The sequence below is a fragment of the Psammomys obesus genome, unplaced genomic scaffold (genome assembly GCF_907164565.1).
Source record: "Psammomys obesus unplaced genomic scaffold, mPsaObe1.curated_primary_1811, whole genome shotgun sequence".
Taxonomy (NCBI): Eukaryota; Metazoa; Chordata; class Mammalia; order Rodentia; family Muridae; genus Psammomys; species Psammomys obesus.
In genome coordinates, this window is record NW_026596125.1 from 4,919,617 (window position 1) to 4,931,079 (window position 11,463).

At 56.8% G+C, this 11,463-nt stretch overlaps 1 protein-coding gene across 2 annotated transcripts; it reads left to right on the forward strand.

Moving 5' to 3' along the window:
• The first annotated feature begins 167 nt into the window (after window positions 1-167).
• Lzts2 (leucine zipper tumor suppressor 2) lies at window positions 168-11,380 on the forward strand. 2 transcript variants are annotated; one of them, XM_055591674.1, is made up of 5 exons: window positions 168-288; window positions 5,928-6,377; window positions 7,679-8,341; window positions 9,034-9,291; window positions 10,074-11,380. In XM_055591674.1, exons 2-5 carry the CDS (start codon window positions 5,970-5,972, stop codon window positions 10,746-10,748), a joined length of 2,004 nt encoding a protein of 667 aa, XP_055447649.1. In that variant the 5' UTR covers window positions 168-288; window positions 5,928-5,969; the 3' UTR covers window positions 10,749-11,380. The 2 variants fall into 2 exon arrangements, with proteins under 2 accessions (XP_055447649.1, XP_055447648.1); XM_055591673.1 differs by lacking the exon at window positions 168-288 and adding an exon at window positions 2,535-3,091.
• Window positions 11,381-11,463: the final 83 nt, after the last annotated feature.

The window sequence follows — 11,463 nt, forward strand, 5'->3', positions numbered from 1 at the left end:
CTTAGAACACCGTCACGCTACTTGTGGACTGGGTGCTGGGTCGGACTACTTTTGGGTTGGGTACTAGGTTAGCTGTTGGGGGAGTGCGGGGCAGACCACTCCCCTCTGGTGGGGGGGCGCGGCTTCAGCCGCCCCGCCCCACTCTTTCAGGTCGGGCCTGGCGGGAGCCGGAGCCCGGAGCCGGGAGCCCAGAGCGGGCTGGAGAGTCAGAGTTCTCCCGCGGCGAGGAAGTGGGCACGCTGGAGCGGGAGCCCGGCAGAGAGGGAGCAGCGGCGCAGGTGACGCGGGGTGAGTGATGGGGCCGACGGGGTGCAGGAACTCCGGCCTCCCGCACGTTCTCACTTTGGAGAGAACTTTTCCTCGTCTTGAGAAACGGGATTAGGGTGAGGAAGGGGTCCGCACACTTGAGCGCGGGCGAAATCTGAACAGCCAAGGGCCAGGGAAACACACAGACGTACCGACATGCACTCACGCATAGACCCATGCATTCACTTAGGACATGAACACACGTGCGCTCTCCAGAAAGGACAAGCAGAGTGAGAGACCCTAGTCGTCCCAGTAGCGGTGCCACCGGCCCGCGCGACCCCCTGCGAGACGGACGCTGAGTTTGTCTGCCCGAGGCAGAGGGAAAGGGGCTGCGCTGAGAGTGGCGGCGGGGGCGGGCGGGGTTTGTCGCAGGCTGTTCCAGCTTCCCGGCCGCCAGCCTGCAGGTGAAGACCGAGACGTAAACAGGCGTTGAGCACGTGATTGCTTCTCAGACGGGTGGGCAGAGTTCCCCTAACCCTGTCTAGGCAGGGACACCCCTTCTCATCCAACTCTCCCTTGGTCCTAGCGTGTTTGTTTCTCTCTGTACAGGGCCTTAATCTGTCCTCCACCTGGAATGGTGATAAACCCTCTCACCCAGAATGGGAGCTCAACACCCCGGGGGGGGGGGGGGCTGGGTGGCACGGTAGGCCCGGAGAAGGTTGGATGGGGTGGGGTTACTTGGGCTCTCGGAACGCGTATCCTTGAAAGGTATCCGAGAGAGAACCTTGATGGCCCCGGACAGCTGCCCGGGTCTCGTAGACCCAAGTCAGCCCCAGGAGCAGCTGTCTGTAGGTCTTCTTCCTTCAGCCACCTCTACCCCGTGTAGGACTGGGCACAAAAAGCCCACCCATGCAAGAGGAACAGCCTCCTCTCGCCCCTCGCCATGGGGAATGCAGTAAGAGTAAATACATCCTTAAACCCTCAGGGGAGTTTGCCTCCTCTAGGAGGAAGAAGGACCAGAGATTCCCCATCTCTCAGAAAATGTAGGAGGGGCTGCAGCCCTAGGCCTCTCTCCCCCTCCTGTCCCTACCCCTCACCCCACCACACGCTGAGCCCAGCTGCTGCCTGAGCTTCTGGGCAGGAGGCCAGAAAGGGGAGGAGGCTCTCAGTGCCCCAGGAGGCAGGGATCAGGGCAAGGCCAGGGGAGGGGGTCTCTGCTGGGGAGAGGGGTTCAGTCTGTTCTTGTGAAGCTGAGGGGCTGGAGTGAGCCTGAGGGTGGCTGGGCTGTGTTTCCCTTTCCAGGGAAAAAGAAAGAAAAACAACCCTTTCCATGGAGCTAAAAATAGAGCAGAGAGTCGGCCAGGCTGTGGCCTGGAGGGGGGGGGGGGGGGGGGGTTTTTCCCGGGGGGGGGCCCGGCGCGGGGGGGGGTGGGCCGGGGGGGGGGGGGGGGGGGGGGGGGGGGGGATGCTTCTTCCTGGGGCTGAGCCCAGCTCTGGCAGGCCTTGGCCCTGGGGGTTGGAGGGGCAGTGGAGAAGGGAGGGTGGCCTTGCCAGAGGCTGTGAATGTCAGCTGACCTGACCAGGTCACAGAGACCCCTCAAGGGAAAGTGGGTTGTTTGTGACTATGAGGTAAGAAGTTGTCTGAGTGGCTGAATAAGGCCACTCTCAGGGTTGGGAGACTAACAAGTATTTTAAGATTGCGACTGGATATGAAAGACCGCTGTGCACTTCCACATGCATCAAACACCAAGTCTTCTCTGAGGCGGCCCGAAGGATTATGGAATGAAGGAATATGGAACCACGTGATTAATGAGACTGTGATCGTGGCTGCCTGAGACGGAATGTGGGAAAGGTCGTGTGGGTGTTAAGACTGTTTTCGAGAGGGTAAAAATATTTGTGACTCTGATAAAGACATTGGGATGGCTGCTGCCGAGTCGGTGTAGGATTTGAACTGTTCCTTCTTACGAATACTGGGAGCCGGGTACCCCCCTCTTTGAGCCGCGACCTTTCTCATAGCAACTGATCCCGAGGTTAGGCTGGGGAGCCTGGAGCCATGCCAGGGACAAGCCCGGGCTCGCGGCATGAAGGCGCAGTGCTGGAAAGGGAGTGAGTGGGATTGGTGGGGGTCTTTAGGTGGCTGTGGTGGTTGGGGGGGGTGTGTGTGAAAAGTTTCTGGAAGAGGCCGCCAGATGGCGCCGCTCCTGAAAAAATCCAAGTGTGTGACCTCCAGCCTGCTGGGGGTGGGACAGACAGCCACCGAGCCAGTCCCTCAACTTGTGCCCGGGAGCCGGCAATCGGAGAGGGACGGCTGACCCTCGGCCTTCCCTTAGACCGGGAAGCTGGAGACTGGGGAGGGAAGCTTCTAATAGAGAAGGGGAGGGGGAAGGGCGCGCGCCGCGCCTTGGCTCTTTGTGCTGGAACAATGACCAGCTGCCGCCGACCCTTGGGCCCCGGCTGGGAAAGACGATGACCCGCTCTACGAGTCTCGAGCTCAACCAGCCTCCCAACCCACACACAGTCGCGAGGCCTCTCTGGGAGAGATCCTGGTCGCCGCCTTGCAGCCCCTACGTGCGCCCTGGCGGGCACGCGTGACGTGGGTTGTTTGCGCGTGTCCGCGCCCCGGGGCGGGGACGCCCCTCGGACCCCTCCCCCGTTCCGAGCGCACCGCCCACTGTTGCCGGGCGGGGGCTGGCCAGGGCCGGGGGCGCCGGCTAGGCGGAGGCGGGGCCGGGCCGGGCCGGGCCGGGCTGGGCAGCTCAGAGTGGCCGCGCGCGGGCTGGAGCGAGCGGCGCGCCTGTGGAGTGCTGGGGCGGCCCGGGACTGAGCATGGAGCAGCGCGGCGGAGGTGAGGGGTCCAGGGCTGAGGGTGCCCCAACTCCTAAGCGATGCGGTCCGGTGGGGAGGTGGCATTTCACAGACACCCCCCAGTTCATGGCAGGTGTGGGCTGTTTTGGGTGGGCCGGGGGACTCCGAGCTTTCCGTCTCGGAATGGGAACTCGTGATCCCAGACTGGATCCCGCTTGACTGGTCTTTGGAGTTTGGTGTGTGTGTTGAGGGGACTTTCCCCAACTCTCCAACCCCCAATCCTGAGGTCAGAGAGTTGGGATGTGGGCCAGACTCACCTCAGGCCCTTGCGCGGCCCCATACTCCAGAACCCTCAGCCCACTCTGGGGCTGGGGGCCCCAAGGGTCTGTGTACCATGATGATAGGTCAGGGAGTGCTGGGGAGGTCCAGGGGTTTCTTTTTCCCACAACCACGAACGCATTTCCCAAAATGGAGCCGCTTGCCCCTCCTTCTCTCTTGGGCCTCAAGAGCGGGAGCTGGGCTGGCTAGGCCTGGCTTTCCAGACGCCTGGTCCTCAGAGCCCAGCTTTACGTTCCTCTGGCTTTAGGGGCCCTTTGCCTGCGTAGCTTCAGCGACCCTGACTCATGGGTCTGCCTCTAGCTCCTCGTGTCTGGGCCTCTTGTCTTCTTTGTCTCTTGACTTCTGGGCCCTGGCCCTGGCCCTGGCCCTTCCTTCTGGATCTCACTTTCTGTGTACCCTGGAGTGCAGAAGTATGAACAGGAGTGCCAGCCCTTTCCCATTCTTCTCTCCATACTGTGGAGCGATCTCTATCCCTGGCCGGACCTTGTGGGCGCAGCCTCAGCGCCTAGACCTACAGAGAAGTATGTGATTGCTTCTCATACCCATTTCACTTACTGTAGCTGCCAGCAACTCCTCCCTCAGGCTGGATTCCTGTGATTTTCTGTGTCTTAACACTTGGGGTCACTTAGTGGAGAGCAGGATAGGAAGGCCAGGTGGGGGGCAAGAGGGTCAGATACTGTGAGTTCATCTTTAACTCTTAAGTTTAAAATAAAAAAAAAAAGTTTTTAGGGAGGGGCTTCCATGCCCCCAGGTTCCATCCCTTCCCAGAAATGCTCATTCAAATAGATTTCTCCAAATGTGCTTTCACACACCTTCCTGTTCACACCCTTGTATAAAAGACACAAGTGTTCGTGTAACTGGCAGAAATGAAGATGTTCTGTAGAGAACATAGACTGTGTCTCTCAATCTATGAGAGGCTTGAAACGATGGACCCCAAAGAAATGAGGATTTCCCTTGGAGTTTCATGCTGAGAGAAGAAAATGGCTTCTTGAGGCCCGGTGACTGAAACTGTCTTGGCATAGACAATGACCCCAACTTTGGTGACACTTAAATAAAAACTAACATGTGGACAGACTGGTACATCTATCCAAACTTTTTTTTTTTTTTTTTTTTTTTTTGTCATATAGTGGCATTCAGAGTCCGCAGATTAATTCGTTACTTACACAGAAATAACTTTGTGTGCTTTCTAAGTTACAAAACTCAGAGTCTTGTAAAGCATAGGAATTCGCACAGCCAGGGTGGTGGTGGCACACACACAGCATTCTGGGAGCAGAGGCAGGCAGATCTCCGAGTTCAAGGCCAGCCTGGTCTACAGACAGAGTTCTAGGACAGCCAGGGCTACACAGAGAAACCCTGTCTTGGAAAAAAAGAAAGAATTCACAGATACATCTGGACAAGGTTAGAATCCCAGCGCTCTGAAAAGCTGTGGCAGGAGGGTCCATGACCCTGAGGCCTGCCTGTGGTATATAGCACAGCTGTTTGTCTTAGCCATGTCTTCCCACATCACACTCGCGCGCGCGCGCACACACACGTAGGTGAATGCACTGACGTCTGTCTAAATCCACATCAACACACACCCACAAGTAAATGCACACGCTCTTCTCGTGGAATCCTCTGTCCACTTCTTGGCCCCTGCTCCACATGATGACCTCAGCAGATGCCTAGGTCTTGGTCATCAGCAGCCTTGGGCCTGGGAGGGAGTTCCGGGTGCGGGCTTGCTGTCCTTTCCAGGAAGGAGCAGGGCCAGCAGAGGTGGGGCTATCTTTCCAGCGGTGTAATGGGCTCCTGCTCAAACTCCACAGGGGTTATTCTGAAGATCAGCTAAAGTGGGAGGGTTTGTAAAGATTGTCAGGGATAGAGGGCCTCTGCAGGCTTCTAGCTCCAAGTGGGTGGCAGAAGCAAGGGGTTGTCGTGGAAACAAGCATAGCCTAGTCAGCCTGTGGGAGGTGGGAGACCCCCAGAGGGCACCTGTGGGTTTGGAAGACCTGCAAGGTTTCCTGTTTGGCCAGCTCCACCCTTGCCGTCTCTGTGTCTGGGAGAAACTGAGGCCTAGCAGGAGGAGGCTGGACACTGCCTGGCTTTGGCTCTTTGTTCCCTAATTACCATCTGAGTTGCTGATTGCATCCCTGACGTGTCCTCTGCCCAAAGGGCCCGGTAATGAGGCCACCTGTCCCAGGAGAGTAGGGACCTGTGCTGGGAGCTGGCAGTTAGCTACTCTGGCCAGTTGAGTCTTGGCCTTTATTGGGGATGCTTGTTTGGGCTAAAGCTGGGTCTTCCCTGCCAAGAAACCCTGCATAACCTCTTAGGTCTCCCATTCCTTCATCATCTCTGGTTGAATTATTCCTTATCCTTGCCCAGGCTAGAGTTGGGTAGTGGTCTGAGGCCCAAAGGAAATTAAGGTTCATTCCAGTACTTGGAGGGGAAGCCTTCTTACTATGTGGGGAGTGTTCTGGCTAAAGGAGAGGGGGTCAGAAGAAGGCCTGCAGGGGGAGGGTGCTCAAAGTGCAGGGACTCTGACACCAATGCCCTGCTCACAGGTTGCCCTGGAGGCCCCTGGCCAGGCCTGAGCCTCTGCCACCATGGCCATTGTGCACACTCTGCCATTGCCACTGGAACCCGTACGTGAGACAGCCACTGCCCCACAAGCTCCGGCAATGGGTAGTGTGAGCAGTCTTATCTCAGGCCGGCCCTGTCCCGGGGGACCTGCCCCTCCACGCCACCATGGTGTCCCTGGGCCCACCCTCTTCCGCCAGCAGGACGGGCTGCTGCGGGGTGGCTGCGAGGCACAGGAACCGCTCTGCCCAGCTGCGCCACCCAGGAAGGCTGTCCCGTGCACCAGCTTTACCTATGTCAATGAGGACTTCCGGACAGAGTCACCGCCCAGCCCAAGCAGCGATGCTGAAGATCTCCGAGATCAGCGGGCACACAATGCCCACCTCCGTGGGCCCCCACCAAAGCTCGTCCCCGTCTCTGGGAAGCTGGAGAAGGTAAGGGCAGCCTTGGGGAGTATCTGGGAGGAATCAGGCCCCCTTAGGCAAGCTGCAATTTGGAAGCACTATAGAGTGAAGAATGTGGGCTCTGTCTCATCTCTCATCCTAGCTTGGGAAATAATATCTGAGCCCCATTTTCTGCTTTTTTTTGTTTGTTTGGTTGGTTTTCCTAGATAGTGTTTCTCTGTGTAACCGTTAACTTGCTCTGTAGACCCGGCTGACCTCAAACTTACAGATATGTGCCTGCCTCTGCCTCCCAAGTGCTGGCATCAAAGTCATGCACCACCTCTGCTAGGCTCATTTTCTTTGTTTCTATAGGTAAGGTCTGTAGGCTCCTGTTAGAATTAACACTTAGCATAGTAGCTAGCACCCTCAGATGAACAATAGTACTTGCCTAATTTTTTTTTTTTTTTTTTTTTTTTTTTGAGACTGGCTTTTTCTACATAGCCCTGGCTGCCCTGGAACATGTAGACCATTCTAGCCTTGAACTTACAGAGATCCACCTGCTTCTGCCTCCTAGGTGCTGGGGTCAAAGGTGTGCTCCACCGTATCCAGCCTCCTTTCTTCGATCATTATCACACAGATGTGTGTCTTTGGGCAAAGCCTTTTAACCTCCCTGGGCCTCTGATCCTCACTTTCGATCCTCACTTAAGAAGAGGGTATCATTTTGCTTACATGGCTATTGTAATGATTAAAAACGAGCATTTTCGATTATGTAACGTCTTTAAGAGGCCTGCTGCCGGTGGGAGCAGTTGCTTTTCATGTATAGAGGTAAGACAGGCAGGTTGCAGGGTTTTGAAAGGTCGAGGTTTGGGGCTCGAGGAGATAGGCTACATGGGTAAAATGCTTGCTGCACAAACAGAAGGACCTGAGTTCGGATCCCCGGTACCTGTGTAAAAAGCTGGGTTTTGTGGCCCAGGACTAGAATCGCAGCACTAGTGGGGCAGAGACAGATCCCAGGGGCTTGCTGGAAAGTAACTGGGAAGGTTCCTGACACTGACGTCTGGCCTTCCCACACGGGCATGCCAGTGTACGCTAGCACACATACATGACTAATGTTTTGAAAGATCAAGCAAGCAAGTTGGGTGTGGTACACCTGTAGTCCCACTTCTTGAAAGGGTGAATCCTTGTGTTGCAGGCCAACCTGGGGTACCTAGTGAGTGAGCTCAGGCCAAGAGAGTAAAAACCTCGTCTCAAAAGTACAACAAAAGTAAATTTTTTTTTTTTTTTTAAAAAAAAAAAAAAGGAAAGGGATTGGGGAAGATCACACTCATGTCTCACGTGGTACCTCATTTCAGAACATGGAGAAAATCCTGATCCGGCCAACAGCCTTCAAGCCAGTGCTACCCAAACCTCGGGGGGCACCACCCCTACCTGGCTTCCTGGGTCCTCGAGCTGCAGGGCTATCTGGGAGCCAGGGCAGCCTGACTCAGCTGTTTGGGGGGCCAGCCTCCTCCTCCTCTTCCTCTTCTTCCTCCTCTGCTGCTGACAAACCCTTGGCACTGAGTGGCTGGGCCAGTGGCTGCCCATCGGGAACACTGTCAGACTCTGGCCGAAATTCTTTGTCCAGCTTGCCCACCTACAGCACCGGAGGTGCTGAGCCGACCACCAACTCCCCAGGCGGGCACCTGCCCTCCCACGGCCCTGGCCGAGGGGCACTGCCTGGTCCAGCCCGTGGGGTCCCTACTGGGCCCTCCCATTCGGACAGTGGCCGTTCCTCCTCCAGCAAAAGCACAGGTTCTCTGGGGGGCCGTGTAGCTGGGGGGCTCTTGGGCAGTGGTGCCCGGGCCTCCCCTGGCAGCAGTTCAGGTGGAGACCGCTCTCCGCCCCCTCCGCCCCCACCTCCCCCTTCGGATGAGGCCTTGCTACACTGTGTCCTGGAAGGGAAGCTTCGAGACCGAGAGGCAGAGCTACAGCAGCTGCGGGACAGTATGGATGAGAGTGAGGCAACCGTGTGTCAGGTGCGGCCAGAGGCAGTCCTGGGGTGGTGTGGCTGGACACCCGGAATCCTAGGAACAGTGCAGGGAGCATTGCTGTTGGGGAGGGAGAGGAGAGAGACTCGGGGTGTGACACCTCCAGCGTTTTTCAGCTTAACTTTCAAAGCACTAAGGAGGCAGGACATGTGAATTGAATCTAGCACTGGCTCTTAGGATCTGTTAGACTTGAGCAAGTTACTTTTTTTCTTTTTAAGATTTATTTACTTGATATATATTCGTGTTAATACACGAATACAGTGTTCTGCCTGCACGTACACCTGCACACCAGAAGAGGGCATCAGAGCTCATTACAGATGGTTGTGAGCCACCATGTGGTTGCTGGAAATTGGACTCAGGACCTTTGGAAGAGCAGCCGGTGCTCTTAACCTCTGAGCCATCTCTCCAGCCCCTTGAGCAAGTTACTTAACCTCACCAAGCCCCAGTTTCCCTGTGTAAATGGGGATAGTTCTGACTCCCTAGGGGGGTTGTGAGGATTAAATAAGGCGAAAGCTATAAAATGCTTAGAATAGTGCTGTGTAAGTGCTTGCTTTTACTGTTGTCATAATTTTCTGGATTAGTGGGCTCCTCGGCCCAGACAAGGAGCCACCCAAGCAGGAGAGGCTGGTGCTCGGCCGGTGGGGGACCCTGTACAATTCTAGGGTGCTTGCTTTCCCTAGGCATTTGGGGCCCGGCCGCGGCACTGGCCACGAGAGCGAGAGGACTGTGCGGCCCCGGCGCAGCAAGCCACACAGCGCGTGCAGCGGGCCCAACAGCTGCTGCAACTGCAGGTGTTCCAGCTGCAGCAGGAGAAGCGCCAGCTGCAGGATGACTTTGCACAGCTGCTGCAGGAGCGAGAGCAGCTGGAGCGCCGCTGCGCTACCTTTGAACGGGAGCAGCGGGAGCTTGGGCCGCGGCTGGAGGAGACCAAATGGGAGGTATGCAGGACAGGCACGGCGCAGGCTGGAGCGGTCACACTAGGACACACTGCAGAGGTAGCCGGGATAGCTACTCCAGAGGGTCTGTCCTTCCTTGTTTTCCTGGGTTGGGGGTTTCCTTGGGCCTCTGTGTTGGATCTCGCTGTTTGGTATCCATGTAGCTAGTGGCATTTTCTTCCCTATTGGGTGAATATTGTTAATGCCTCCATTTCATGAATGAGGACCTGAGCTAGAGACTAGAATTAAACTAATAGTGGCTGGGCTGAGATACGAACCCAGGCCATGTGGTTGGCTGATTGGTTGGTTTTCCCACATAGGGTTTCTTTGTGTAGCCTTGGCTGTCCTGGTTCATTTTGTAGACCAGGCCTCAGAGATCCGCCTGCCTCTGTCTCCCAAGGGCTGGGATTACAGGCGTGCGCCACCGCACCTGGCTGGCAGTTTGTTTTTGATGCCTGCTCCTGCCTAAGATACTTGCTTTTGCCTGGACATACGGGCATTCCCCAGGACTTCCCCACTCCACTCTGCCGTACCTGCCGCCACCATCTCCAGGCTTAGGCAGTGCTTAAACAGCGTATGGTAGAGGGATACCAGTGTTGAAGGGGAAAGGTCTGGGTCTCTGTTCTTTCACCCCTTATTAGAAGCAAAGCCATGGGTGTGTCACAGGGCTCCGCCACCTGTTGTGCTTCCGTGTGTAAAATAATGAGACAGCATCTCCTTGAATACGAAGTGCCCAACACCCAGAGAGTCCTCACCATGTTTTCCTCACCACTTTCCACCCACAGGTGTGCCAGAAGTCAGGCGAGATCTCCCTGCTGAAGCAGCAGCTGAAGGAATCCCAGGCAGAGCTGGTACAGAAGGGCAGCGAGCTGGTGGCGCTGCGGGTGGCCCTGCGGGAGGCCCGGGCTGCTTTGCGGGTCAGTGAGGGCCGTGCCAGGGGCCTACAGGAGGCAGCCCGGGCCCGGGAGTTGGAGCTGGAAACCTGCTCCCAGGAGCTACAGCGGTACCGCCAGGAGGCCGACCGGCTCCGGGAGAAGGCTGGCCATTTGGATGCTGAAGCAGCGGGCCTCCGGGAGCCCCCAGCCACCACCGACCCGTTCCTCCTGGCAGAGAGTGACGAGGCTAAGGTGCAGCGGGCAGCAGCTGGGGCAGGGGGCAGCCTGCGGGCTCAGGTGGAGCGGCTGCGCCGGGAGCTGCAGCGGGAGCAGCGGCGAGGGGATGAGCAGCGGGACAGCTTTGAGGGGGAGCGGCTGGCCTGGCAGGCGGAGAAGGAACAGGTGATCCGCTACCAGAAGCAGCTGCAGCACAACTACATCCAGATGTGCCGGCGGAACAGGCAGCTGGAGCAGGAACTGCAGCAGCTGAGCCTGGAGCTGGAGGCCCGAGAGCTTGCTGACTTGGGCCTGGCTGAGCCAGCCCCTTGCATCTGTCTGGAGGAGATCACTGCCACCGAAATCTAGGGCATCATAAGGGGTTCAAGCCACGGGACCACCTGGGTCCCAGGATCCGCTGAGCGCTCCAGGTCTCAGAGCCAAAGGGCCTCTGCCAAGCATTCAGGTGGCCCTATGACTTGGGGGGAGCAAGCTCAGACCCCTGAAGTTCCATTTCGCTGTCGCTACTCTGCCATTTCACTCCCCAGCTGCCGGTGCCACTGCCAGCCCCGTTAACCCCAGATGTTTGCCAGCCCACTCCAGCTGGGTAGAGAAAGGGACTACCCATTTCCACACTCTACCTGCCCGAAGCCAGAGAGAGCCAGATGGCGTCAGCTGCTCCAGATGTGCCTCCTGCCCTCAACATGCCCACGTGGAGGGACAGGGCTAGGAATGGGGTCTGATCCCCACGTCCCAGCTCTGCAAGCCTCGCCTGAGCTGAGGGGGCTGAAGTCAGACCAAAGGAAGAACTCAGCAATGTCTTGTTTATTCGTGTTTGTGACCAAGCAGCCCTTCCTAATTCCAGGTTTATGGCCCTCGTTTTCACTTGTATATTTTTCACACTGTAAATTTCTTGTACAAACCCAAAGAAAAAAATTTAAAAAAAAAATTTGTTTTTAAAAAAACGTGATGGATAAAGAACGACAGGGGAATTTGTTTGACATCTGTCCCCTCTGCTTGCTGCTCCTCAACTACCTCTCATGGAGTCCTTAGGGTGCTGGGAGGACTAACCCAGTAGAATCAG

Coding starts and splice junctions, on each gene's coding strand:
- Lzts2 (XM_055591674.1), top strand. CDS start 5,970: ATGGCCATTGTGCACACTCTGCCATTGCCACTGGAACCCGTACGTGAG. Junction 6,378..7,678: donor TCTCTGGGAAGCTGGAGAAG/GTAAGGGCAGCC, acceptor ACCTCATTTCAG/AACATGGAGAAAATCCTGAT. Junction 8,342..9,033: donor GTGAGGCAACCGTGTGTCAG/GTGCGGCCAGAG, acceptor TGCTTTCCCTAG/GCATTTGGGGCCCGGCCGCG.